Source organism: Mytilus trossulus, chromosome 2 (genome assembly GCF_036588685.1).
Source record: "Mytilus trossulus isolate FHL-02 chromosome 2, PNRI_Mtr1.1.1.hap1, whole genome shotgun sequence".
NCBI lineage: Eukaryota > Metazoa > Mollusca > Bivalvia > Mytilida > Mytilidae > Mytilus > Mytilus trossulus.
In genome coordinates this window covers 89,063,764-89,091,755 of record NC_086374.1, presented here as the reverse complement: position 1 = coordinate 89,091,755, position 27,992 = coordinate 89,063,764, and the positions used below count along the sequence as shown (strand labels likewise).

The 27,992-nt window shown below is 31.2% G+C and overlaps 2 protein-coding genes across 5 annotated transcripts; one reads left to right on the top strand and one right to left on the bottom strand.

Annotated features, from left to right (window-relative positions):
* Positions 1-6: 6 nt before the first annotated feature.
* LOC134708294 (3-hydroxyisobutyryl-CoA hydrolase, mitochondrial-like) lies at positions 7-16,064 on the bottom strand. Of its 4 annotated transcripts, none has more exons than XM_063568730.1 (13): positions 16,019-16,064; positions 14,664-14,697; positions 13,942-13,978; positions 11,899-12,045; positions 10,850-10,934; positions 9,859-9,939; positions 9,378-9,430; positions 8,791-8,869; positions 8,352-8,497; positions 7,750-7,836; positions 6,671-6,826; positions 5,024-5,162; positions 7-377 (listed from the first exon to the last, which is right to left on the bottom strand). In XM_063568730.1, the coding sequence occupies exons 2-13, from the start codon at positions 14,672-14,674 to the stop codon at positions 259-261; spliced, it is 1,140 nt and encodes a 379-aa protein (XP_063424800.1). In that variant the 5' UTR covers positions 14,675-14,697; positions 16,019-16,064; the 3' UTR covers positions 7-258. The 4 variants fall into 4 exon arrangements, with proteins under 4 accessions (XP_063424800.1, XP_063424798.1, XP_063424797.1 ...); XM_063568728.1 differs by lacking the exon at positions 16,019-16,064 and adding an exon at positions 15,970-16,014 and having other exon boundaries at positions 8-377; XM_063568727.1 differs by lacking the exon at positions 16,019-16,064 and adding an exon at positions 15,942-16,013 and having other exon boundaries at positions 8-377.
* An 88-nt stretch (positions 16,065-16,152) lies between these two features.
* Positions 16,153-26,358, top strand: LOC134708295 (phosphopantothenate--cysteine ligase-like). Its single transcript, XM_063568731.1, has 7 exons — positions 16,153-16,327; positions 22,845-22,933; positions 23,426-23,556; positions 23,810-24,024; positions 24,350-24,469; positions 25,475-25,540; positions 25,821-26,358. The coding sequence occupies exons 1-7, from the start codon at positions 16,199-16,201 to the stop codon at positions 25,998-26,000; spliced, it is 930 nt and encodes a 309-aa protein (XP_063424801.1). The 5' UTR covers positions 16,153-16,198; the 3' UTR covers positions 26,001-26,358.
* The last annotated feature ends 1,634 nt before the right edge of the window (positions 26,359-27,992 follow it).

Here is a 27,992-nt window from a genome sequence, read left to right as displayed (position 1 = left end):
TTGCATTCAAACATTTAGATCTTGAAAATGTTCAACCTCCACATGTAAATCTTAATACAAAAGTGATACTGAATGACAAAATTAATCAATAAATTTCTATATAACAATATAAGCTTTATAAAACTCTTTCAATGATTTTTTTTTCAAATAAATGGTGTTTCTCAAAATGTTCATGTAATATAAAGTCTTGACTCTTAACAATCTTCATCACATGATTACATATTCATTTGTTTAAACACTCTAATGATGTCAGTATCATCATAACTGAAGCTCCCTCTCTTCTGGAAGGGGAGAGAAATACCATTCAACTCTTTGTGGGGTCACACCCTCTATAACAGCTGGTTTCCATTGAGGACTTTGATCTTTGTCTACTAAAACTGTAAGAAAAATAAATCATGAAATTACATTATGAATATTCACCCTTTTTACATGATAATTTCACAGTGGTAGATTTGCTCAAATTGCTTGTATAATGTATTTGCATATCAAGTCTCAAAAGATTTTAGAAATACTTGAACTTACATAATTCGCCTTTTCAGAATCTAAAAGAATGTGGGTAATCTAACTGTTCATACACCAAAATGAAACAAGAGGCTCTCAAGAGCCTGAATCGCTCACCTGAATTTTTTTGGTTTAATCTCTCATCAATGATTATTTTTGCTTTTCAATTTATTTAAATGTTCTTTGAATCGTCCTATTTTCTTCAAAAGCAAAAAAAAATCATTTTCTCCTATGTTCTATTTTAGCCATAGGAGCTATGTTTCTTGACATGCAAGGAAATGAAATATAAAATTTATACTAGATACTCTGAAACTCTGAAACTCATTTAGCCTAAGTTTGGCTGAAATTGATACAGCAGTTTCAAAAGAGAAGATTTTTTAAAGTAAGTCAACATGATGAACAAATTGTGAAAAAAGTCTTTAAAGGGCAATAACTCCTAAAGAGGTCAATTGACATTTTTTGTCAAATTGACTTATTTGTAGATCTTACTTTGCTGATCATTTTTGCTGTTTACAGTTTATCTTTATCTATAATAATATTAAAGATAATGACCAAAAACTGCAAAATTTCCTTAAAATTAACAATTAATTGGCAGCAACCCAACAATTGGATGTTTGATTCATCTGAAAATTTCAGGGCTGATAAATATTGACCTAATGAACATTTTTACTACATGTCAGATTTGCTCTTAATGCTTTCGTTTTTGAGATATAAGCCAAAAACTGCATTTGACCCCTATGTTCTATTTTAAGTAACGGCGGCCATGTTTTTTGATGGATCAAAAATCAAAGCACACACTTTATGCAGGATAATCTAAGGAACAATCATGCTAAGTTTTAACCAAATCCATTCAGTAGTTTCAGAGGAGAAGATTTTTTAAAGTTAGCAAATATGATGAACAAATTGTGAAAAATTGTCATTAAAGGACAATAACCCCTTAAGGGGTCGATTGACAATTTTGGTCATATTAACTTATTTGTAGATCTTACTTTGCTGATCTTTTTTGCTGTTTACAGTTTATCTTTATCTATAATAATATTCAAGATAATGACCAAAAACTGCAAAATTTCCTTAAAATTAACAATTAAGTGGCAGCAACCCAACAATGGTTTGTTTGATTCATCTGAAAATTTCAGGGCTGATAGATTTTGACCTAATGAACATTTTTACCCCTGTCAGATTTGCTCTAAATGCTTTCGTTTTTGAGATATAAGACAAAAACTGCATTTGACCCCTATGTTCTATTTTAAGTAATGGCGGCCATGTTTTTTGACGGATCAAAAATCAAAGCACACACCTTGTGCAGGATAATCTAAGGAACAATCATGCTAAGTTTTAACCAAATCCATTCAGTAGTTTCAGAGGAGAAGATTTTTTAAAGTTAGCAAATATGATGAACAAATTGTGAAAAATTGTCATTAAAGGACAATAACCCCTTAAGGGGTCGATTGACAATTTTGGTCATATTAACTTATTTGTAGATCTTACTTTGCTGATCTTTTTTGCTGTTTACAGTTTATCTTTATCTATAATAATATTCAAGATAATGACCAAAAACTGCAAAATTTCCTTAAAATTAACAATTAAGTGGCAGCAACCCAACAATGGTTTGTTTGATTCATCTGAAAATTTCAGGGCTGATAGATTTTGACCTAATGAACATTTTTACCCCTGTCAGATTTGCTCTAAATGCTTTCGTTTTTGAGATATAAGACAAAAATTGCATTTGACCCCTATGTTCTATTTTAAGTAACGGCGGCCATGTTTTTTGACGGATCAAAAATCAAAGCACACACTTTGTGCAGGATAATCTAAGGAACAATCATGCTAAGTTTTAACCAAATCCATTCAGTAGTTTCAGAGAAGAAGATTTTTTAAAGTTAGCAAATATGATGAACAAATTGTGAAAAATTGTCATTAAAGGACAATAACCCCTTAAGGGGTCAATTGACAATTTTGGTCATATTAACTTATATATAGATCTTACTTTGCTGATCTTTTTTGCTGTTTACAGTTTATCTTTATCTATAATAATATTCAAGATAATGACCAAAAACTGCAAAATTTCCTTAAAATTACCAATTAAGTGGCAGCAACCCAACAATGGTTTGTTTGAGTCATCTGAAAATTTCAGGGCTGATAGATCTTGACCTAATGAACATTTTTACCCCATGTCAGATTTGCTCTAAATGCTTTCGTTTTTGAGATATAAGCCAAAAACTGCATTTGACCCCTATGTTCTATTTTAAGTAACGGCGGCCATGTTTTTTGACGGATCAAAAATCGAAGCGCACATTTTGTGCAGGATATACTAAGGAACAATCATTTTAAGTTTCATTCAAATCCATTCAGTAGTTTCAGAGGAGAAGATGTTTTAAAAATTGTTAACGACGACAGACGACGACGACGACGTCGACGACGACGGACGCCAAGTGATGAGAAAAGCTCACATGGCCTTTTAGGCCAGGTGAGCTAAAAAACATAACGTCATTGGTTGAATTTCCATTGTTTAGAATGTTTTTAACCCATCACAAAATTTTGGGGTAAGCTTTATGTATTACCCAGAATGCATTAGATTCTGAAACGGTGAATTGGTAATGCCTACAAAGCAAAACAGATGTTTATTACAGTCAAATCACAATTTACACAAAGTTTTCAAAACAAGACCATTTGCCTATTCTAATACAATACTTTAAAAACTTTCTAAATATAGCATTTAAATGGTCCCCTCAATGTTAAATATCAATTTTGTATATTCATCCAATCAAAAAGGTGTTTCATGTTATATGACCTTATACATGTACTAGATTAGAATTATTATTCCAACATATTGAGAATTAATAGATAGGTAGATGAATGCAAATGGGACTGAAGGTTGTTTTTAAAAAGTGTTTCTGTTTCAAAAGTTTTGCATAAGAAATTTTAACATTTCTGTATCTAGCCTAGTTGTAATCGCCACATTATATATTGGTCAAACAGGATTTTAATTTTTAGCCTTTTCCAATTACTTTTTGAACAACTGAATTTTAAATTCAAACTTATGGTTATAAATTATCTCCCCTTACTGACACAATTGACTGAAGTAGATATTCCATTATCATATTTATTCCTTGTTACTTTCATGAAATATTTGATATGTATGAATTTCTTTTTTGTATAATATACCAACAATTAAGGATGTACTTAGGTGAGGTTTTGGAATTTGTGTCAAATGTTCGGACTCCTTGGTGTTTTTCCATGCAATACAATGTAAAATATATTGCGCCATAACACCCATTTATTTTTTCATATAAGACTTAAAAGCTCATGAAAGGTCATTTACCAAAATTTTAGAAGATTCTTAATTTTCTTTCTTTTGTTTTGAGACCTAATAATACCAATGCAAATATAAGGTAAAAGTCAGAGTCAGCCTTTTCCCGCCATATTTTAAATCTCAAATATCTCGAAAAGGAGGTCCATGACCTATCAATATTTTTAACTTATTTTTATCCTTAGTTGATGCTCTACCAGCTTATAGTATCAATTTTAACTTCTTAATTTATTAATTTTCACCTTACCTCACCTAAGTACATTCTTAAGTGCACAGGTGAATTAAATTAAAAAAAAAGATAAAATTTGTCTTTTCATAATCCTAGCTAAAATGTCATAATAAGTATTGAATGCTTCTTTTTGTAAATTCATAGGGTTGTAAAAGCATTGACAGTGCACACATTTCATACAAAATGTACTTCGGTCAACCCTTTTACACCCCAATGAAGTAACAAAAAGAAGCATTCAATTCTTAAGTGAAAACAAGAATGTGTCCATAGTACACGGATGCCCCACTCGCACTATCATTTTCTGTGTTCAGTGGACCGTGAAAATTGGGGTCAGAACTTTAATTTGGAATTAAAATTAGAAATATCATGTCATAGGGAAAATGTGTACTAAGTTTCAAGTTGATGTAACTTTAACTTCATCAAAAACTACCTTGACCAAAAACTTTAACCTGAACTTCGCACTATCATTTTCTATGTTCAGTGGACCATGTAATTGGGGTCAAAACTATAATTTGGCATTAAAATTAGAAAGATCATATCATGGGGAACATGTGTACTAAGTTTCAAATTGATTGGACTTCAACTTCAACAAAAACTACCTCGACCAAAAACTTTAACCTGAAGCAGGACGAACGGACGCACAGACAGAGGGACGGATGAACGAACGGAGGCACAGACCAGAAAACATTATGCCCCTCTACTATCGTAGGTGGGGCATAAAAATCAATTTCATCTCATCTCGCTCAGGTGAATATAAAAACAATATATTTCTTGACCTAAATATTAACAGATTTGCACAACTATGTTCAACAGACACATACATTTGTATAGATTTCAAACATCTCCAGATTATTTTAAACAGTATTGTGCAACACAATTTTAGACAGTATTGGTGCTGTGAGAAGCCTTTTGTAATAAAGATAATATTTTTTTCTGTTTAAAGACTTATAAACTCTTTTGTCCTATTTGTTTATGAAACTTACCAGCTCTAACTCCTTCATAGAAATCCTGGTCCTCTATACATCGCTGACTAATTCTATATTCCATGACAAGACAATCCTGTAAGGTCATTGTTTCTCCTTCTAACAGCTGACGCAATGTTACTTTCATTGATGTTGGAGACTAAAAGATACAAGCTGTCTTTATAAATAGGAAGTATAACAAAAAAGAAATAAACGTTGATTTTTTTGTTTGTTTATTTTTAAGAATTAGTTTCAGAAATTTAAATGCCTTATGAAATCTTGTACTTATAGGTTTCATAACGAGTGAGAATTAGATATCGCTTGATATCAACTCGAGTTATTTAATTTCAATATAATAATAAACGAGCCTGTGGCGAGTTTGTTATTACTATTTAAATTAAATAAAGTTGTGAAACCTATTTCTCTTATGGTAAACATGCTTTTTGTGCTTAATAAAAAAAATCCGCGAAACGTCGACCCAGTCGCTTGAACATAACTGCATTGTGATGTCATATGTCCTGTTCGTCGTCAATCTTCAACATAAGACTTTTTGAAACATTTTGTACGCTTCAGAATGTAATAATATTTGAATAAGAATATATAATAAGGTGAAAAGTGTGCGTATTTTCTATATTATTGAAGAAATCGCTTATCTCCGTTGCAATGGAGGAAATGTACATCATTGTGACCTTTAACTGTCAACAATGACCTAAAGAATAGCCAATGAAAATGCCGCAATATCGTTTCAGGAGGTTTCGTTGGCCAATCAAATTAACGCATTTTTCGTATCACTTTTTCGTATCACACTCCGGACAGTGTGATACGAGAATTATCTATTCATTCGAGAAATAGATAACAGGCCCCAACCATAAGAGAATATAAATTATTTACACTTAGCAAACAGTATATCATCACTATCTCTGATAATGTTGTCAAGTAAGGTTACGGGTAAAAGCAAGTCAAGGCAACCCCATTCTGTTAGCCTGAACATTGTTCTGTCAAAGCTACGGTAAAAGTGACACCATCAAAATTCAATCTTGATGTATATTTTGTGGTAATAAGCTTTGTGTATATGTTCCATAATATTTGTTATTTGTGATAAATTTAGCCATTTTTTTATAAATTGAATTGTTTCATATATTTATGTTGGGGCCTTTTATAGCCAACTTTATGGTATGGGGTTATCTCTTTGAAGTGTACAGTTTTGCATATAATTGCTTATTTCATCTTTGGCCAATAGTTTGTCTCAAGGTAATCATAGCACATGGCCTAATTTGTATACCAGTTTACAGGTAACCACTTATGATAAGTCTTTGAGGGCCTCAAGTTTACAGGTAACCACTTATGATAAGTCTTTGAGGGCCTCAAGTTTACAGGTAACCACTTATGATAAGTCTTTGAGGGCCTCAAGTTTACAGGTAACCACTTATGATAAGTCTTTGAGGGCCTCAGGGAAGATTAGTTATATAGCTAACTGTGTAACCCTCTTAAAATAAAGTATTGTTGTTGTTGTTTGACAATTGGTAAGCAGTTTTATTATTGTTGAGCCATCTCATTTCTGTGAAGATTATATCCCAGAAGCTTTGCTATATGATTTATATAAGAATATTTACATTTGAAAATGTTTGATAGATTATCTCTAAGTATATCATTTCAAATTCCTTTTACCATTTTCTTTAATGTATTTAGTTGTGTTGTTGCCCATTCTGAACCATCTTTCTCTAAATTCTGGTAGATTTCTTCCATGGTTTTACCATCAAACAGTCTGTTAATCTTCTCCATATCTTTGGCAAGTATAAAATCTTTATCAGGAATATCTGTACTCTGTAACCATAATCACACAATTATGTTTACATTGGCAGATCCAGGGGGTTCCGGGTGTTGAAACCCCCCTTTTTCTTTGCTGATCAATGCATTTGAATGGGGACATATAGTTAGAACCCCCCCTTTTTGTCCTGGGTTGGGAACACCCCCTTTTCAAAATGGCTGGATCGGCCCCTGGTTGATATCAACTGTATATTTAGAATAGAATCATTGGGCTGATGTTTAGAAGAAATTATATATACAGAATGTGTATCACCATCACTGTTGGTGATCTGATGGATAAATTTGTTGTAGAGTTGTCACTGGTTCAGACATATTTAGAATAGAATCATATACCTACATGTATATGCAGTTAGATATATTGATGTGTCCATCATTCTCAGATCCATTAATTTTAATATGATTAACACAAACTTATGATGATCACCTGCCAAGCAAATATTAAGGCATTCTGTTCTTCAGTTCTTGAGAAAAGTGCAAAGGAATATTTTAAAGTTTGTTAAAAAAAATTAAGTATATACAATCAAAGTAGAAGGTGCCTAGTAAGTATGAAAAGGTGCTGACTTGTTTTATGTATCACTGTCAAGCTCTTTTAAGTAAATATACGGTCATTCACTTTTATAATAGCTGAGAAAAGATTGACAGAAATATTTATATGACAAATGGACAAACAAGGTAAATACAATATAGTCCCACCTCTACAGATTGGTTAAAATTATATACTGGTAGTAATAAATAATTAAGGAAGTTGAAGTGATACCAACCTGCTACATGAGCTATGCTATATAGGCTCTGCTCATTGTTGAAGGCTGTACCATGACCTATAGTTGTTAATTTCTGTGTCATTTGGTCTCTTGTGATGAGTTGTCTCATTGGCAATCATACCACATTTTATTTTAATATGCATTCTATTTTGTACTTACATTTTTCTGAAATTTATCTAAAACATGATGAATATCTTGTGCAGTTGGATCATGCATTTCAAGTAATGATTTTTCCAATTCTTCAATCTGAAAAGAAAGATGCTGTCTGTAAAGAAATGAAATGATAAAGAGCTTAAATTGTCAGATTTAAGAGATGCAAACCTAGCTATAAAAGTGGAAACAAAATCTCTATCAATAAAGGAGGGAAGTTAATGATCAATACCAAATGTAAAACTTTGCAGGTAATTATGACACTGCCATTTCAATGATTGATTGTTTGGTATGAACCCCACTTTCAGCATTCTTTGCCATGCGGTGGCGGACAGTTTTATTGTTGCAGGAAGCCAGAGTACAAACAATATCAGCAGAAAAACTGGCAGTCCTGATCTATTAATATAAGTGAGTCAACTACTTGGACCACTCCGTCACAAACTATAGTTAAACAAAGCATTAAACCATAATTGACAAAACAGACTTATTTCTCAAACCAAGAACTTGATACCAATAAAATAAATCAAAATTTATTTTTAAATTATTTCCATTTTCAAAAGCACCCAGAGAACGACTAACACTTATTCTTATTGTGCACAAATGACACTTACCTGATTGTCTTGAACAAAATGTGTAGCTACTCCTGCTTTATGTACATCTCTTCCTTTTAATCTAAATCCTGTTAAAGCTAGGTAAATACCTAATTTACCCCCTAATCTAGGTAAGAAATGACCTCCACCTACATCAGGAAATAAACCTGTAAAAATAGTTTAGTTCTATACTGCCCAAAGTTAAAATCATTTGTTTGAGATTTTAAAACAGGATTTTTTTCCCTTTTGTACATATATAATATATTTTCTTTGAAATATAGTATTTTTACCCTAAATATATTTCTAAGTATACTGCAATGTTTTGAACTATGCACACAATAATAATTCACAACAACATATGTGTATTAAAAACAAATCTTGACTAAGTCAGTGATGGTGTGTACTGACATTTATATGGTCAATACATGCTTATGTTATCTGTTTATATAGCTGTACAAACCTATAGCTGTTTCTGGCATAGCAAAAACTGTTTTTTCTGAGGCTACTCGGAAGGCACCATGTACTGATAATCCTACACCCTGACAATATAAAATACACAGATTTTAATCACATTGTTATTGTCACAAATTTGTCAAATCATAATCCAATGCATTTGTGTAACATTTAAAAAACTAGAGGCTCTACAGAGCCTGTGACGCTCACCTGTCATGCACATCTTTAACAATAGACAGTCCACAAAATCGTAGACTAAATAATTCATGACTAAAATCTCTTTATTGTTTTTCTATGTATTGCTGATAACTTTATCAGTATAAAGTTTCAAATTCTCTAAATCATCTCTAGTACACATATGCCCCACTTGCACCATCATTTAATATGTTCAATGGACCATGACATTTTTGCATATAAATTAGAAAGATCATATCGTAGGGAACATGTGTACTAAGTTTGAAGTTTAACATAAAGCAGGAATGACTGACGAAGTGACAGATGGACTGGCAAAAAAACGAACGAACTAACAGACACATAGACCAGAAAACATAATGCAAATAAATGGGGCATAATAAGTTTTAAAAGTTTACTTACCCCTCCCATTGTGATTCCATTTATCAATGCTATATATGGAACCTCATATGTGCCTGCAATAAACTAAAATTGATTTAATACATCTGTTGAAGTATTAGAAGGTTTGATTTTATCTTTCATAGCATTAACCTTATTCTAGTCATCTGTACATTTTGTAAGTCATTTTTCAGAAGATGATTATTTGTTGTTTTGAATTTTTACTTCTTTTCACTCATAATGTTTTATTTCAACAATTTGTGTCCAGCACTTAAACCTACAAGAATCTGATGATAACCATGGTAATTTGCTAAAGAAATTGTTAACAAACATTTTTCACATTATTTATAAAATGACCAGGATGTAGAAATATATAGTTAAATTCTTTTAATATGGTTTTACTGTACTCATTCATATGAAGAAAAAAAAATATAGGAACTGAGCGGTAAAATATCAAACAATGAGAATATAAACCACAATGTTTTCTATGTTCCCAAATACCTACCGATTTTATTATTTAAAATATATTCTTCTTTAAAGAAATCTTGAGATAATCTGTCTCCTACTTTTCCCGCTTCAGTAACAGCTGCAAATTGATAAAAAAAAAAAATATGGTTTAGTAATTTTTATGTTGCATGACTGACTGCAGATGACACAAAAAGAACTTAAATTTTGGATGAAATATTAGTGTAAAAATATATGCAGCAAGGGGATTCAAATATTTAAATATGAAAAATAATATTGCATCCAGTGTTTTCCATTCGGCATTTAAGCCGGGTGTGCCGACCACCTTTTTTTCAAAGACTCGCAGATTTGATTTCATTGACAAAAAAGGTGGATCGTCATATTTAAATGTTTTCTTTTATTAATCAGGAGAATGGAAAGGCAGATGACGATGGTGATAAGGAAAATTCTAAGCCATATGTCTACTTAAATGGATAGTTGAATTGAAATTGTTGAAATTGAAATAAAGTATCAAAATAACGGAAAAGGCACACAGGCAATCGCGAAAAGATAGACAGGTTGGGAACAATCCCAAAATGAGGGATTCTGTTGAAGAAAAGAAAAAGAAAAACTTAGATTTTTTGATTCTGATAAATATCAAATAAAATGTATTTAAATTCAATATCTTATTCATAGTGCACTGATCAGTTATGATCAAATTGAAATCAGGAAAAAACATACCATATGAATCCCAGAAAAACATACATAAATTGATATCAACATTTAAAAAGCTTGTTTTCATCTTAAAATCTTTGGGAAACCTATCCCTACAGATCAAATTTATGATTTCCTATACCAAACAGCAATTTCATCTCTCCAGTGTAAAAGATAACTTTTTACCATCTTTACTGTACTATCTTTGTATCCACCCATTTTAATAAGAGTTACCTCTTTCCTTGTCACCCCTTTTTATTAAAAGCAAACTCTTACTATGTTCCTCCCTTTTTATTAAGTTACCTCTTGCTTTGTTCCCCCCCTTTTTTTTAAGTTACCTCTAACATCTCCACCAGCACAGAAAGCTTTATCTCCAGCACCTTTAATTATCACCATTTTTGTTTTAGGATCATTTTCCCATTCCTGAAATATAAATAATGAATTCAGCTCAAAAATTTACTCAAAATTGGTACTTTTTTTTTGTAAATTTTGATGAAAATGACTTAAATTTCAAAGTTGTGAAAAATGAAAATAAAAATTTGTAGTATCAGGTGCAAATTTCAATATGTGTGCACGCTTTCTGTTAAGTTTTATTAATGGATCTGGGTGTAAAACTGTTGGAGGAATTGATAACACAAAATGGCTACCATCCTTTGTAAACTTTGCAGAATATTGCAAAGTTCCCAACACCTGAAAATGGGAAAATATTTCAATATGTGTGGGATATTTCTGTGCAGTTTTATGGATTTTGGTTGAAAACTGAAGAAGAGTTCTATATGCACTCAATTTTCCCCCGTGCTATTTTCAAAATATTCAGTGAAAATTGGTACAACCACTAAAATAAATGGGGAATGGGACACTGATGACGCCCCCGCTTGCATATCATACAAACGTTATAAAAGGACATCACTTAAGAACTGTAAAAGTGACATTACCTGAATTTGTATTTTATTTGAGTTTTGTGCAAATAAGTATTGTGTATAAGTTTCATAACACTTAGATGAAAGAAAGGAAATGAAAAATTCAGGATTTTTTCCATTTGTTTATGGACATAACTCTGTAAGTGTTAAAGTGACACCACCAAAATTTAATCTTGATCTATATTTTGTGGTAATAAACATTGAGTTAAATTTTCTAAAATTTGATTGAGGACAGAAACAAAAAAATCAGCAATTTTTCCATTTGTTAAGGGGTATAACTCTACAATGGTTAACCCAATTTGTGTTTTGTGGTAATAAGCGTTGCATATAAGTTTCATATCAATTATGAGGAAAACTAAAGTTAGAAAAAGGAAATTTTGGGATGTGTAGATGGACAAGGGTAAAACGTAATGCACCCTTTGCTACTGCATTGGATAGGATAACAATGTCATGGTGTTTCAACTTACTGTTAACACAGGAAAGATCTTTCTGATCATGGATAAATTCAAGGCATTTAAAGCTTTTGGTCTGTTCAGGGTAATAACACCTTTAGTGTCAATCTTCTGGAATAAAACTTCATCTGAGGCTGAGGTACACATGTTAGCTGTTATCTTCTACAAAATAGTGAATAACATAAAAAATTAGTGTTTAATTTGATAAGTAAAAATTTGTAAGGGTTCCGCGGAAACCAGTGTCTCGCCTACTTTTGCTGAAATCTCAGGCTCAACCAAAATGAGGAAAAAAATATTCCTCTTGCTACCATCTTATGATTGTAAGAAGCTTCTGTCCAAGTTTGGTAAAAATCTAGGATAGTTAATAAATCTAATAAATGTTTTGAAAACTTTAACTGCAGACTGTATGTAATGTTAACTGGAAGAAAATCTAAGTCCATTTAAAAGTAAAATACAGAAAAAATGGAGTTATCTTTTTACAAAATTTACTTCTGGATACTATCTTATGATCATAAATAAGTTTCTGTCCAAGTTTGATACAAACCCAGGATAGTTTAAGAAAGTTATTAAAATTTTTAAAACTTTAACCACAGAGTGAATGTAATGTTTACCCGCAGAAAAACTAAGTCCATTTAAAAGTAAAATACGGAAAAACTGATTCTATTTTTACAAAATTTACTTCTGGATACTATCTTATGATCATAAACAATGCAAGCTACTGTCCAAGTTTGGTAGAAATCCAGTATAGTTTAAGAAAGTTACTAAAATTCTAAAAACTTTAACCACAGACATGGTCAACAGAGTGAATGTTATGTTTCCCCACAGAAAAACTAAGTTCATTTAAAAGTAAAATACGGAAAAACTGATTCTATTTTTACAAAATTTACTTCTGGATACTATCTTATGATCATAAACAAGCTACTGTCCAAGTTTGGTAGAAATCCAGTATAGTTTAAGAAAGTTATTAAAATTTCAAAAACTTTAACCAGAGAGTGAATATTTGTGGATGCTGCCGACGCCGCCGCCAACGCCCCCGCCGCTGACTGAATGTAGGATCACTTAGTCTCGCTTTTTCGTTAAGTCGAAGGTTCGACAAAAATGTGGTTCTTATTTTGGAGGGAAGGTCCTTAATGTAACATATGCTTTTTAAAAAGATTCAAACGTGTTACATTTTTTTCTAAAGAATTAACTCAAACCATAGTTTGTCACTAGGATGTAGCCATGTTTGCCACTAAATTAACATTCACTGACATATAGATCCCAAGATTCCCCCATTAGGGATAAGGATTATACCTTTAAACTTGTGTAACTCATATGTATTTAAATTATATCAATGCTTGGGAAAAAAAAATCAAAAGTACTTAAGAATTGAACATTGGATGACCGCAAGTTCTGGTTGATAGTCTCAGAAAAAAATCATATATTTATACTTGAAAGTTAAGGTACATAAATAAAAAAAAATTTGATGATGAAAAAAAATCATTAAAGAAGTAAATTCATAACAAGCAATAAGGAATGTTATTTTAAACTTAATTAAAGTACAGTACTTACCTACCTACTTTTTGATTCAAGGCAGTGTAAAAGTTTTCTTTTTTGAGAAAAAGATATGTGAATTAAATAAAATTGAGAATGGAAATGGGGAATTTGTCAAAGAGACAACAACCCGACCAAAAACTTGTCTTCAGGCCACATGACAAAAGTATTTCTTAAAAGTAATCTTGACTTTATCTTATAAGTGCATTTTAGCAATTTTGTAATTTTAACATTTATATTCCACTGTTTATGGTCCTCTAATATTACTCTTATCTAGAAAAATTGATATATATATATATATATTAGTCAGATAGCACACTCAAACAGCCTCTTTTCTTTTTTTAATTTTGAATAGCAATTTCAGTCAAATCAATGATTCATATTGAATGACAGGCTGCTTCTACCATTCTTATTAATATTCAAGTCTTCTTCTGAAAATCTAAAACCTGTTAAATGACTTGTTATTTTGATTCAGTGTGATTTCTATAACTAAAGTATTTTTTTCTGAATATATATAATACATACCACATGTTTGATAACAACAGTTAGTCGTTGAACAGATCTGAAAAAGGTCAAATTAAATATCAATAATTACAATGACTTGAATCATTTGATGTACATGTAACATTCAAAATTCACTACACGTATTAACAAAGTTCATGTCTCAAAAACCAAAATTTGATTATTAAAATTGTTATTGCAGATTTAATTAAGAATGATATTTGTATATATTACTATACTTTCCTGGAGTACTAGTACTTTACATGTGGATCAATTATTATTCGTTGAATACAATTTTTTATGGATTTCGTATGTACATGTGAACCATGCAATGAAATGTTCAACATATGACATATTTTCTATAGGATTGTACACTACAGACTTCAACAAAAGCACAAAATTAAATATCAAAGCAAGTTTTCCTGAATCGACAAAAATTGGTACTCACAAAAATAAATCAATCCACAATAATTACTGAGAAAAAAATATGGATTATGTGTAAACATGCAGATTGGGACAAATGTAAGATCATGTATACTGTGGGTAAAACCCCAGTGGCAGACCAAGAGGGGGGAGGGTCCAGAGGTTACACGGTGAACTTACACCCCCCCCTTTTTGGTGTATGATCAATGCATTTGAATGGGGTTATATGGTTGGAACTACTCCCTTTAGAAAATTGATAGATCCGCCCCTGAACCCCTTCTGTCATGTAGATTCATGGTCAATAAATGAAGAAAAGTACTCACTTTCTCAACATTTCCAGATCTTTTCCTTCTTTTTCTGAAAGGCAAATTAAAACATTAAGTTCATAGATCATAAAAGTTCTTCATTGTTGTTTTTTTTTAATATGAGACATTTATTTAGCTGATTATTTGATTAATGAACTCATATTTAAATTATTATTAAATCTAATACATGAACTTGAACTTGACACTTTTGCTTATAAATTTCATTCAATACTTCTACAGAAATAACTTATTGATTATCCAAAAACTAGAACTTCCCCATGTGGAGCCTCACATAAAATGTATTATAATACAACAATTCCACCCTAGTTTTGCTTCACAAACATATTTTGTAGCTGACATATATAAATTTTCCAAATGACATTTGAACACATGTATTTCTCTCTTTTATTATGTACGTGTGCATTTAAACTGGATCTGACCAGTTGGGTTTATTTTGATCAACAACAAGTTTATAAAATTGGTCATGTGTATCTTCCCACCATGTCTATTCAGAACATTGCTCTTAACATTTTCATGATTTTACATTGAATAATCACTAAAAAGATTTTAAAGGTTTTTCTTTTTGGCATGCAGTGTTAATAAGTAGTTCCTATTTATAAAACAGCATCAATGAAATAGTCTGGTAGTGACAAATAAGGAAGTGAACGGGAGTTGGCGGGTGTGTTTGACAGGCAGAATTACAATACAAGACCCTACTGAATTGTTATTCAATAAAACAAAATTCAGAGGCAGATTAAGGGGGGGGGGGGGGGGGGGGGGCAGGGGGCCCAGGCTCCCCCCCCCCCCTTTTTGGGAAAAAATTTGGTTGCTTATATAGGGAATCACTGAAGCGTGACTGGGGCGGCCCCCTCTTAGGTCAGTCAGTGAGACCGCTGACGAATCAAGATAAGGATATTTAGACATATCATGAATTCATGATAAATTTCAACCAATTAGATGCTATGGAAAGCCAGAAACCACCATTTGATGCCTGACGATAAAGGCATTCCTACCCTCATTGGTAAATTATTTTCAAAGATGTTAAAATGATAGTTATTTTTGGCATTGATTAAAAATTGTAAAAAATGTATAAATAACATATATGCTGTTGTGATTGAAGTTGAGTAACTAGTTTTAACAAGGATTTGTATAGTAAGACACAAATCCTTGGTTTTGATAACTAAAAAAATTAGTAATGTTGCAAAAAGTAGGTATCTATTGATATTTATTTTTTATTATATTGTCAATATAGTTTTCGTCCTCTTTCACAGTCAACATCTGTGTCATATTACAAACTATTTTCCATTCATGCAAATAAGTTTACACAGTGTCTTTAATGATTCTGTACTGTTATAAGATGTGACTTTGCTTACCTTGATAAGAAAATAGATAACTTTTCTTAAAAGAGGAGAAATTAGTACCTGCTCCTATTCCTAATCAATCAGGCGTTTAAAACAATCGGAAATATTGGTCAAGGGTCAAGTTTGTTTTGATTAAGACTGCAATATTGACAATGCGTTGGTTTCTTTCCCCTTACTCATAATACCCTGACAATGGCAACAACATGGAAAGATTTTCTTGATCAGACCGAAAAGCCAGATAAGTTTGACGAGAAATCGAAAGACATAGTCGACTTTGTGAATTTCCAACTGCGTTCAAAACGCCACATTGTTCTTGTCACAGTATGTTTTTGTGTTACCTAAAAATGACTCAAAGTCAAAGGTCAAAGTTTATAATTTATACAAATATGTTGAAATAGAAGAACTTTTAGGTTCATGTGGATCCTATGGCTAAAATGGTCGTATTTTCACCTCAAAATTTACTCTGAGTACAGGCAAACCTGCGCATCTGTAAAATTTTAAAGGCATAGCATGCCCTAGATAAATAAATTTCAAATATGTTTTACGTTTAGAAAAATAAAAACTTACCAGGATTATGCCGTGTTCTTTTTTTCATTCCTCCAGAAGGTGCCAAAATAAGCTATGTTGGGAAACAGGTTTGAGAACTTCCCCACAGGTAATAATTGAAGTGAGCTGTATTAATTGACATGGACAATAAATGGACAATACATTTGTAGATACCTGACAATAATTGGTTATTTAAACTGTGTACCTGAGTGGACCATATCAAGGTAAACTCAACTGTTTGTTAATTTTATCATCTTCTGCAGGGACGAAAAAAAGTGTACGGCAAAATCCAAGTTTAAGTTATGAATTTTCTAAGTCATATAATGCCTTTGAATTCTATTTATCTAGGGCATGCTATGCCTTAAAACTTTTCCAGATGCACAGGTTTGCCTGTACTCATAGTAAATTTTGAGGTGAATTACGGCCATTTTAGCCATAGGGTCCACATGAACCTTAAACTTGTATTTCGTTATCTAATTATAAGGCTTATACCATGTTGCATGCAATGATAAAGACATCATACTCATAATCCGTCTTTGGAATGATAAAGGGATGGGTCTTTTGTTTGTGGCTCTAAAGTTTTAACTTAGGATGTGCCAAGGTGAGGTTTTTGAATTTGTGTCAGATAATATTAGGACTCCTTGGTGTTTTCCCATACGATAGAAGGTAAAATATGTTGCCCCATAACACCTATTTATCTTTTAATTTATAGGGGCTGTAGCTACAAGATGTATGAAAACCCTAACATATTTTTATTTTGCTCAATTAGTAATGAAATACATAATGTACAAAAAGTTAAATAAGTTCATTTTAGTAGCCAATAAGGTTCAATTTTGTCAAAATCTAAGCAAAAAAACATTGATTACAAATTTTTCACTTGCAAGTGAATAATGGACCTCATTGAACCCGTATTCATGTGACCAGACTTGGGGTCAATTACATTGGAATGTAATTAATTAAATGACACATTGCATTGCAAAAATGATCAATTACACTAATTACACATTACACAGTTTTTGAAATGTAATTAATTAAATTACAATTACTTTCATCAATGACTTTACTAAAGTAATTAATTAAATTACACATTACATTTTATCATAATATTTTTTTAACAATATTATACATGTATATAAAATCCATGTGTAAAATATGCATGACATACCGATAAGCATAGTTTAAGCGTTGGATTTAATAATCATTAGTAATTTTAATGTTTTGTCATTTAGTCTGCATATCTCTGGTCTGAACACTTTGATAGCAATTCTAAAGTTTTTTTCGACAGGAGCTTATGTGGCAGATATTGCTTGATCAGAACATGGAAGTTCCATGATTAGAAGATGTGTTGATAGGAGAGGGAATTTGTTCATAATTACTTGCCAATACATTAATGGGTATTTTGACATCTCAGAAATGAAATCAATTAAATAAAACATAATATAAATAAAGAAATTAAAAATAAATTAAAAGTTGTTTTTTTTTACTTTTAAAATATTAAATAGTCATGATAATGTGCTTGTCAAAATATTGAAAATAATTTTTAGTACAAATAATGTACATTATGTCTAAATATTAGCAACACATGACCTTCTGCTGTTGTTTTTTTATTTGGTCGGGTTGTTGTCTCTTTGACCAATTCCCCATTTCCATTCTCAATTTTATTTCACTAATTAGATAAAATACACGTAAAAGTGGCATTGTCCCTTGACATTTTAATCTGATAAATTGCTGTTTGTTTTTACAGCTATTAATTTTTATTTCTATAATCCTTTTGTGTTTACTAATTTGACAAAATGATTGTGTGCAGTGATTTTAAATTCTAATTACCTGTATAAGAAAAAAAAATCACTTTGACACATTTTTTTTGGTTTTGTTTAACAAGGTCAATCTATTTAGTTAACAAAGATCTTTCTAAATAACTGAACAACACATAATAATTATATATAAATATTCTCACATTTTTTTTTATATTAATTATAAGACTATTCAGAAAAAAGATTCTGTAGGTCAAATAAATAATATAAAAAGTTCAGAATAAATTACAGATTTCATATATTAAAGAAGTATGCGATATCAATATTTTAAAAATAAATATAATTTAACCATTTATACTATTAAACACAAATCCTTATCTTTAACACAATAAAAGTACATGTAATTGAAATGTAATTCAAAAGTAATTGAGCATTACATGCTTTTTTCAATGTAATTAATTAAATTACCATTACATGTAATTTAAAAAATGCTCCAATTACATGGAAAATTGTAATGCATTACACTTAATTACCATTACATTTTCAATTACCCCATCCCTGCATGTGACTTTAATTTAGCCCAATAGCTTGAGATGGATAACACATGAATTGTATATATATATACATGTATGTGTAAAGTTTTTTAAAGGAAGAGAATGTCAACATTGAAAGTGAAACAAATGTTTTTGATTGACTAGCTGCGGAACCATAGCTCTTAGGTCCTTATATTATTTTTTGACTATTTGTGGACATATGGTCAGCAAATAGTCAAAAAATAACATAAGGACCTTAGAGATATGGTTCCGCAGCTATTGATTGACTGATTCCATTCACAAATAAAAATTCTAATACAGGTTCAAACGATGATCATATGATAAACATTTATTTTTTTATCTGTAATATATATGGACCATAATTTGGTATTCGGCCTTTGGTTTCTTTTTGTATCCTTTTTTATAAGTTCTAAAATTTTAACTTTTATTTTGTGGGTTGTGTTGGTGTTAGAATAGTATGAATGGAACAATTGAGTTTTTCGAGAAAAAAATAATACATTTTGATTCACCGTTTACGTGACATGAAACCAAAGAGGAAACCAATCTTTATTTTCTTTATTTTGCACAATATAATTCAAAAGGCATAAATAAACACCATTACTAGACGTGTTACTTGCTTCATGTTAATATTTAAAATCTATTTTCAATGTTATATTTAAGTTTTTTTTAAACCTGACAGGAAACCATATGAAAACGAAAGCATTTTTTTAGTTTTATTTTCTTGCAAAATCTGCTTAAAATAATCTGAACAGTATACTTTTTCTTAAAATCCATCTTAAATGTAACAGTATTATAAAACTCCTAAATATGTGCTTGTTTTGAAAACAATTAGTACAATTTATTCAGAATTTTCCATGTTTTCTTCATTGATACAGGATACCATAATCGTTGTATCTTGATGTTTAAGCCAAAAAAATGTATTTATATTTGGTTTTGATATTCCAGTTATATACAATTTATTCCAAATCATTGGCAATGTAACATTCTTTAAATCCAGTAAAGAAAAAAACTTTTAACTTGGAATTAAAATCTTTAAAATATGCACAATGTGATACTTGTGACCTGTACACCATCTACATGGTTTCCACATTTTAACCTACTTTAGTGGACTAAAATCAATAAAGTACTTCCTTTCAAGTCATGCATGGTAAAAGTTTACTTCTCCTTTGACAAGTTTATTGCGTTTCTGATAAGTGTTTGCAGAACATGAATAAAAAATATTAATTAAAAAATGTGTCAAAGAGTCCAACTTTGTACATTCCAAGTGTAACGGTATATTAACATGTATTTTTTATTAAATTATATTTATTCACCTAAAATATCCAGTAATATTTACTGCTGAACTTAAATCAATCCAACGAGCATTGGTACAATGATAAGAGACATACTTTCGATTGATTTTTCCAAGGACTCTTCACGTCATTATCGGGAAACGAAGTGTGCTCTAACGTCTGTCAAATATGAAATCGATTTTGTCAAGTCATTGGGCATTTATTTTCACACAGGATCGTATGTAACATTATGCACATAGGAAAAATAACAGACCACCGGTGCAATCTCTTTGACAATTGAATTTTCCTCTTTTAAACAAGACGAAACAAGTCTACAGATTATGTTTGCTAACATCCCGTTGGAAACAAAAACAATGTTTAGACCTAGTATTTCGTACATCCGGCCGTAATGGCGTTATCACGTATGACCGGAAATGATTAGAACTTAAGGAAAAAAACAATTTTAATAAATAACTGGACTTCTGTTTCGTGTGAAATGTAACGCATAACGATAACATAATTTTCTTACTTAATTATTACGAAGATCAAAACAAGAATGTAAATCATCTCGGATTTACCTGTTTGAACATCTCGCGAGTGTTCATATTTGCATATTGTTTTTAAGAATTCTATTACAACAAAGCAGATTACATCATCTAAAAAATTGCATTACGGAATCGGACACAAAAATCACGCCACTGTTCTTACATCTGCTACATAAATACTTATAGTTCTCGGCATTTTCTTCTCACTATTCTTATTGGTCGATGTTCTTTGTTATTTGAAAGCAAAAGTTACGAATTTGCCGGTGACGATTATTTATAAATCAGTCAGCGTTATGCTCTTCGGAAGCAAAAAGTAACGTGAGAAACGACACAAAAATACGGTTGTAGAATCTTTGAAATTCGTATATTTCATTTTTTTTTCTAGGGAAGAGTAGCATACACTTGTATGTTGATAAAATAATGGCATCTTTGATGTAGTTACAACTTTTCTTACAGTAATTCACATTTTATCACTTTTCTATAGTTATAGGAAATGGAGCCCAATAGCAAATTATGGTCAATATATGAAATTAAATAGACCTAGAATAATTCAACAGCACATGCACATGTTTACTTAACTATTTATATCTATATTTATGTTTACATCTGTTATATGGTCATTGGATGACTATTATAGAGGTCAACTAGATAAATAATCAGATGGCGTCTAGACTCAAATACACACGAAACGAAGCTTATAATTGTATTTTCATGCATGTGCCTTGTTTATTGTTTTATTTAGACTTTTGATAGTTTGGATAAACGTATTACATTCATTTGATTGTTATAAATCAAATATGAAAATTTAATTAGAATCGGTGAACATGAATTTGACAGCTAGTGCCCTTTTAAGACTTTAAAAAAGCTCATAACAGGTCATTTGCCAAAATTTAAGGAGATTCTTGATTTTCCTTCTTTTGATTTGAGACCCAAATAATACCAATGCAAATATAAGGTAAAAGTTCCATGAGCTATCAAAAATATAAGCTTATTCTGATCCTATAATACTCTTCCAGCTCATACTAGAACATGTAGTATCAATTTTACTTTCTTGATTCATTTAATTTCACCTACATGTACATGTAAGTACATCCTTAAATTGTCTAAAAGAACTAAAAAAGACAGATACTATAAGTTATCTAACAATCTTGTCCTTTCTTCAAAGATCGCAATAACTTATGCAAAAAACGTCTGTGTGATGCACACAATAATTTCTGAATTAACAGTATGGAAGAATGAAAAAAATAGTACCAAAAATAGGGGACAGTATCGTCAAATACTGATATTAACAAAATGTATATGATAGCCCCCTAGAATATCGTGCATGTGGTTCGTATTGAGGGTACCTTCAAAACAAATAACATTAAAAAATCTGGCAAATGCCATTAATGGTAATTTTTGGTGCTTGGCATTAAAAAATATAAAAAAAAGATATGGTATGATTACCAATGAGACAACTCTCCACAAGAGACCAAAGTGATAGAGAAATTAATAAATAAAGAGTAAAGGTCACCAAACTGCCTTCAACAATGAGCAAAGCCCATACCACATAGTCAGCTACAAATGTATAAATAGCCCCAAAATGACAATGAAACTAACAGCCTTATGTACACTTTCTTTTTAGATGATAAAAAAAAATTAACTGAATTTGACGAATCACGTAAAAAAATGTCCAAATATAACAATAATCATGATAATGATAAGTATTTGAGACCTTTGACAAACCATAATGAGGATATTTTGATGAATCAAATTAAAATTTTACCCAATTCCATCTCAGTAACAGCAACTGAATATGAACATTTGACATCTGACAGTAAAGGGCATCTAAAACTACCCTCTTACATAATAATCCCTGAATGGCAGTTTTATTAGAGCAAACATTTAAAAAAAAAATAAAGTGCAAAATGACAATTGAAAAACCCAGTTCTTAATTAAATAAATGTAGTTATTCTTGGCCTACATGTAAATCAAATCTGGCATTACATTCAAACAGGGTTCAGTTCAAGTCTTGTCATGCTTGTCTGGCAAATATGACTGTTTCCAGACCCATGATTACCACACAAACCACTAGCACTTCACTAATCTGATCATGTTGATGATTGGCTGTTACCTGTATGTAAAAGTATCGTCTGCTCTATTTATAACTAATGATGATTTTATTTCAGAGTGGTGGAACAACTGTACCACTAGAGAGTAAAACTGTGCGTTTCCTTGACAACTTCAGTGTGGGAACCAGAGGTGCCTTATCTACAGAGTAGTACTTTATTCATTCCTAATATATGTAAAATACATACCTAATTTCATTTTGAAGTTCATACTTTAATAGTCGACTGAGACTATAGCGAAAAATACTGAACTCTGAGGAAAATTTAAAATGGAAAGTCCCTTATCAAATGGCAAAATCAAATAATAAAACACATCAAACGAATAGACAACAACTGTCATATTCCTAAATTGTTACAGACATTTTCAAATGTAGAAAATGTTAGATTGAACCTGGTTTTATAGCGCTAAACCTCTGTAATTTCATTTTAAAGTTCATACATTTTTGTACTTTAATAGGACTCGGGCTATAGCAAATTCACTATATTCCTTGTCTAAAAAATATATACCAGTCTCAATATAGATAAAATTCTGAAACACAACATAGAATTAATTATTAATAAAAGATGTCAATTTCTTGCTAAGAAGTGCAGGCTAAACCAGTTTTGCATAAACTGTGAAATAAACTGAATTATAATTGCAGGTATTTTCTAAAGAGAGGTTATGCTGTGATATTCCTAACAAGAAACAGAGGGTTACGTCCATTTTTAAGACATGTGCCAAAAACAAATATTTTAGACTTGCTAACAATAACAGACAACAAAGATGTAAAAGGTAAGAGCTTTGAAGGTCATTTGTTTTAATGGGGAAGTTGTTATAGAATACATGTATTTTGATATTTATTGTAAAGGAAGTGTACAAGTAATGAAAGCTGAAATAGATTGAAGGTACTCAAGATAACCATAGAAGTTATCCATCACAATCGATGAACAGTTTTAAAGATTTGACAAAAATTGAATTACCGTTATGACTTATTTCATTATCATACTGGTACATTTACATATGCTTGTTTTTTCTATACTTACAGTCAAACCAGAATATGAACCAAAAATTCTACAAGTTTTACAGACTTATCAGGAAATAAAGAATGATAATTTATTACTGACCGTAGAGTTTCAGACATTAAGTGACTATCTACAGTTATTAAAAGCATGTTCCTTTGCTCTTCAAGCAGCAGGAAACCAGGCTGTACTGTATTTAGCAGCTGCTGTGTCAGACTTCTACATCCCAAAAGATTTAATGGTAATTTATACACAATCTAGAAAATTATACTTAAATTGAAATATCAATAAATTAGAAATCATCTTTGTCAATGTTTGTAATTAAAGAATTTTGAGTTTGAGCATGATCTGATGCACATAATGAAAGTTGAGATAATAATTCTAAACTGTAGTGTATACATGTACTTGAAGGTCTCTGATCATGTGCTGATTATGTATTACAAGTATTTATAACTCTTTAATGTCAAATCATGTTCACAAAAGTATTAAAACTTTATTCACAGTTTAATGGCAGCATTAGATTTACATAAAACTGACACAGTTCTTAATAATTGTTGTTGTTTCAGCCAGAACATAAAATTCAGTCATCAGGTGGTCCATTGAAGTTATCACTACAACTGGTTCCTAAAATGTTGGAACCATTAGTCAAAGAATGGGTACCAGATGCTTTTGTTGTTAGCTTTAAGGTAAATTTACCATATGCATGTATAAATCAGAGTTGTCACTGTTACCAGAAATTACTTGCAGTTTTAAATCCTGACTTATATCTAGGAATTACATCCTACTCACTGTTGCTGAAACTAGTTCATGGTGGTTTGTCCCTACCTGTTTGTGTCGGTATAGATTTGTTAGTGTTTCTATTTTGGTTATGTTTGGTTGAATTTAAATGTTTGTTTACATTGAGAGGTCTATTCCTGAAGTCAGATCTTTGGTTGTCATTTTTGAGTCATAGTTTGTCAAGACTAGAACTTGATATGTGTAGTTCATGTATGTAAAGATTTGCTTTTGTTGAATACCATATTTTAATGTTAAAATAAAATTGAGAATGGAAATGGGAAATGTGTCAAAGAGACAACAACCAAACCATAGAACAGACAACATTAAAAAGTCACCAACAGGTCTTCAATGTACCGGTAGCGAGAAATTCCCACACCCAGAGGCGTCCTTCAGCTGGCCCCTAAACAAATATATACACTAGTTCAGTGATAATGAACGCCATACTAACCTCCAAGTTGTACACAAGAAACTAAAAGTTTAAATAATACAAGACTAACAAAGGCCAGAGGCTCCTGACTTGGGACAGGCTCAAAAATGCAGCGAGGTTAAACATGTTTGTGAGATATCAACCCTCCCCCTAAACCTCTAGCCAATGCAGAAAAGTAAACACATATTGATAACAATACGCACATTAAAATTCAGTTCAAGAGAAGTCCTAGTCTGATGTTAGAAGATGTTACCCAAGAAAATAAACAAAATAATAATAATACATAAATAACATCAGACTACTATCAGTTAACTGACATGCCAGCTCCAGACTTCAATAATACCATATTTTGATGTTAGACTATCTACCGGTATGTAACATTTATAAAAAATTGTTTTGAAGTTCCTTTGATGTTCCTTTCATTACTGCTCTGCGGTGTATTCAGAAAAGTGAGATTTTAAAAGCCTATTTTTGTATTTGTTTTCAGCTTGAAACAGACAAAGATTTATTGATATCCAAAGCATTACAAGCCATAGACAAATATCAACACCAGGTAAAAAACAAATAGATAAATACCTTTTTTTTGGTGAAAAAGCATGATTGTCCTTATTTGTACTTTAGAAATGTCAAAATTTTGTAATACTGATGGAAAAAAGCATTTTTTAAACTTTTTCTCAATCCATAGGTAGTATTCAGCCTGAGTAGCTCTTAAATGCCATAAATTTAAAAAAAGATAACATTAAATACTTATTATCTGTTAAAAACTTAACATTTAGGTCATGTTGTTATTTTAATTTATAATGGATGTTTATTTTTTTAATTTTTACTTCCAGATAGTCATTGCAAATTTATTAGAAACAAGAAAGAAAGAGATTTTTGTTGTTACCAGGGAAACACAGGATTGTGTATCACTATCAGATGCAGACATTAAAAATGGGAAAGAAATTGAAGAACTCATTATTGATTGTCTCGTTGAACGCCATTGTCAGTTTTGTTCTATAGAGAAAGTATGATGTTCAAGTGCTCGAGGTTAACTCCATCATTTATATCTAGAAATTTATAGATGAAAAAATATACATATAATCAGATTTTGGTAGAATAGAAACAAAAATTCCTACAAAATACCTACTAAGACTCATATAATGTTAGTCTACACTATCAAAAGAATGTCTAATTTATGCAAGTATCTTTTAAGTCATTCTCATCATTGTCATTTTAGAATAACTGTGGATACACTATTTTATGTGCAATACACTTGTTTCTAAAGGTGAACCACTAATCTTTATGTTTAAATAAATACAAAATTTCTGTAGGCTTGTATTCAGAATTTGGCAAATCCATGAAATTGAAGATTTGGTACCAACAAAATTATTAAATCTAAAATATATCCAATTACAACATTTAATGACAATCTTTTTTTTTTTAAAGTAGTGATGAAAAGTGATTTTTTTTTATGTTGATTAACCAGTGGCAAACTTTCACAATTGAATGATTTGACTATATTTGAAAAATTAAGAAAGTTGTTATAATATTATTGCTGTTGAAACAACTATCAACTAGGGATAAAAGCCCATGGACGTAAGCAACATTAGGTTAATGTACTACTTTCAACAACAAACATACAATACAATCAAGTAAGCTATCAAAGGCCCTGACAGAATCCAAATTCAATTCTAAGGCTTTCCTATCTAAGGAATCTGTATTTGGCAACTTTTTAGGAATTTTTGTCCTCAATGCTCTTTAGCTTCGTACTTCATGTGGCCTTTTTAATTTTTTATGCCCCACCTACGATAGTAGAGGGGCATTATGTTTTCTTGTCTGTGCCTCCGTTCGTCCGTCCGTCTGTGCATCCGTTCAGGTTAAAGTTTTTGGTCAAGGTAGTTTTCAATGAAGCTGAAGTCCAATCAACTTGAAACTTAGTACACTTGTTGCTTATGATATGATCTTTTAAATTTTAAAGCCAAATTAGACTTTTGACCCCAATTTCACCGTCCACTGAACATAGAAAATGAAAGTGGGAGTTTCAGGTTAAAGTTTTTGGTCAAGGTTGTTTTTGATGAAGCTGAAGTCCAATCAACTTGAAACTTAGTACACTTGTTGCTTATGACATGATCTTTTTAATTTTAAAGCCAAATTAGACTTTTGACCCCAATTTCACCGTCCACTGAACATAGAAAATGAAAGTGGGAGTTTCAGGTTAAAGTTTTTGGTCAAGGTTGTTTTTGATGAAGCTGAAGTCCAATCAACTTGAAACTTAGTACACTTGTTGCTTATGACATGATCTTTTTAATTTTAAAGCCAAATTAGACTTTTGACCCCAATTTCACCGTCCACTGAACATAGAAAATGAAAGTGGGAGTTTCAGGTTAAAGTTTTTGGTCAAGGTTGTTTTTGATGAAGCTGAAGTCCAATCAACTTGAAACTTAGTACACTTGTTGCTTATGACATGATCTTTCTAATTTTAAGCCAAATTAGACTTTTGACCCCAATTTCACCGTCCACTGAACATAGAAAATGAAAGTGGGAGTTTCAGGTTAAAGTTTTTGGTCAAGGTAGTTTTTGATAAAATTGAAGTCCAATCAACTTGAAACTAAGTACATATGTTCCCTATAGTATAATCTTTCTAATTTAATGCCAAATTAGATTATTACCCAATTTCACGGTCCATGGAACATGGTAAAGGATAGTGCGAGTGGGGCATCCGTGTACTTTGGACACATTCTTGTTTGGATTCTAGCATCACTGATGAGTCATGTAGACTGGCATTAATACGAAATTTAATCCTGGTATCTACTTGATTACAGGTTCCTAGCTTGGTAAATGCGCATACATTATGTACTTTATTTGACCTTTTTAACTTTTTTGGATTTGAGCGTCACTGATGAGTCTTTTGTTGACGAAACACGCGTCTAGAGTAAATATTGAATTTAATTCTGGTATCTATGATGAGTTTATTTACACATGTTTGGGATTGCTGAACCCCCTTTTGACCTAAGACAGTGTTT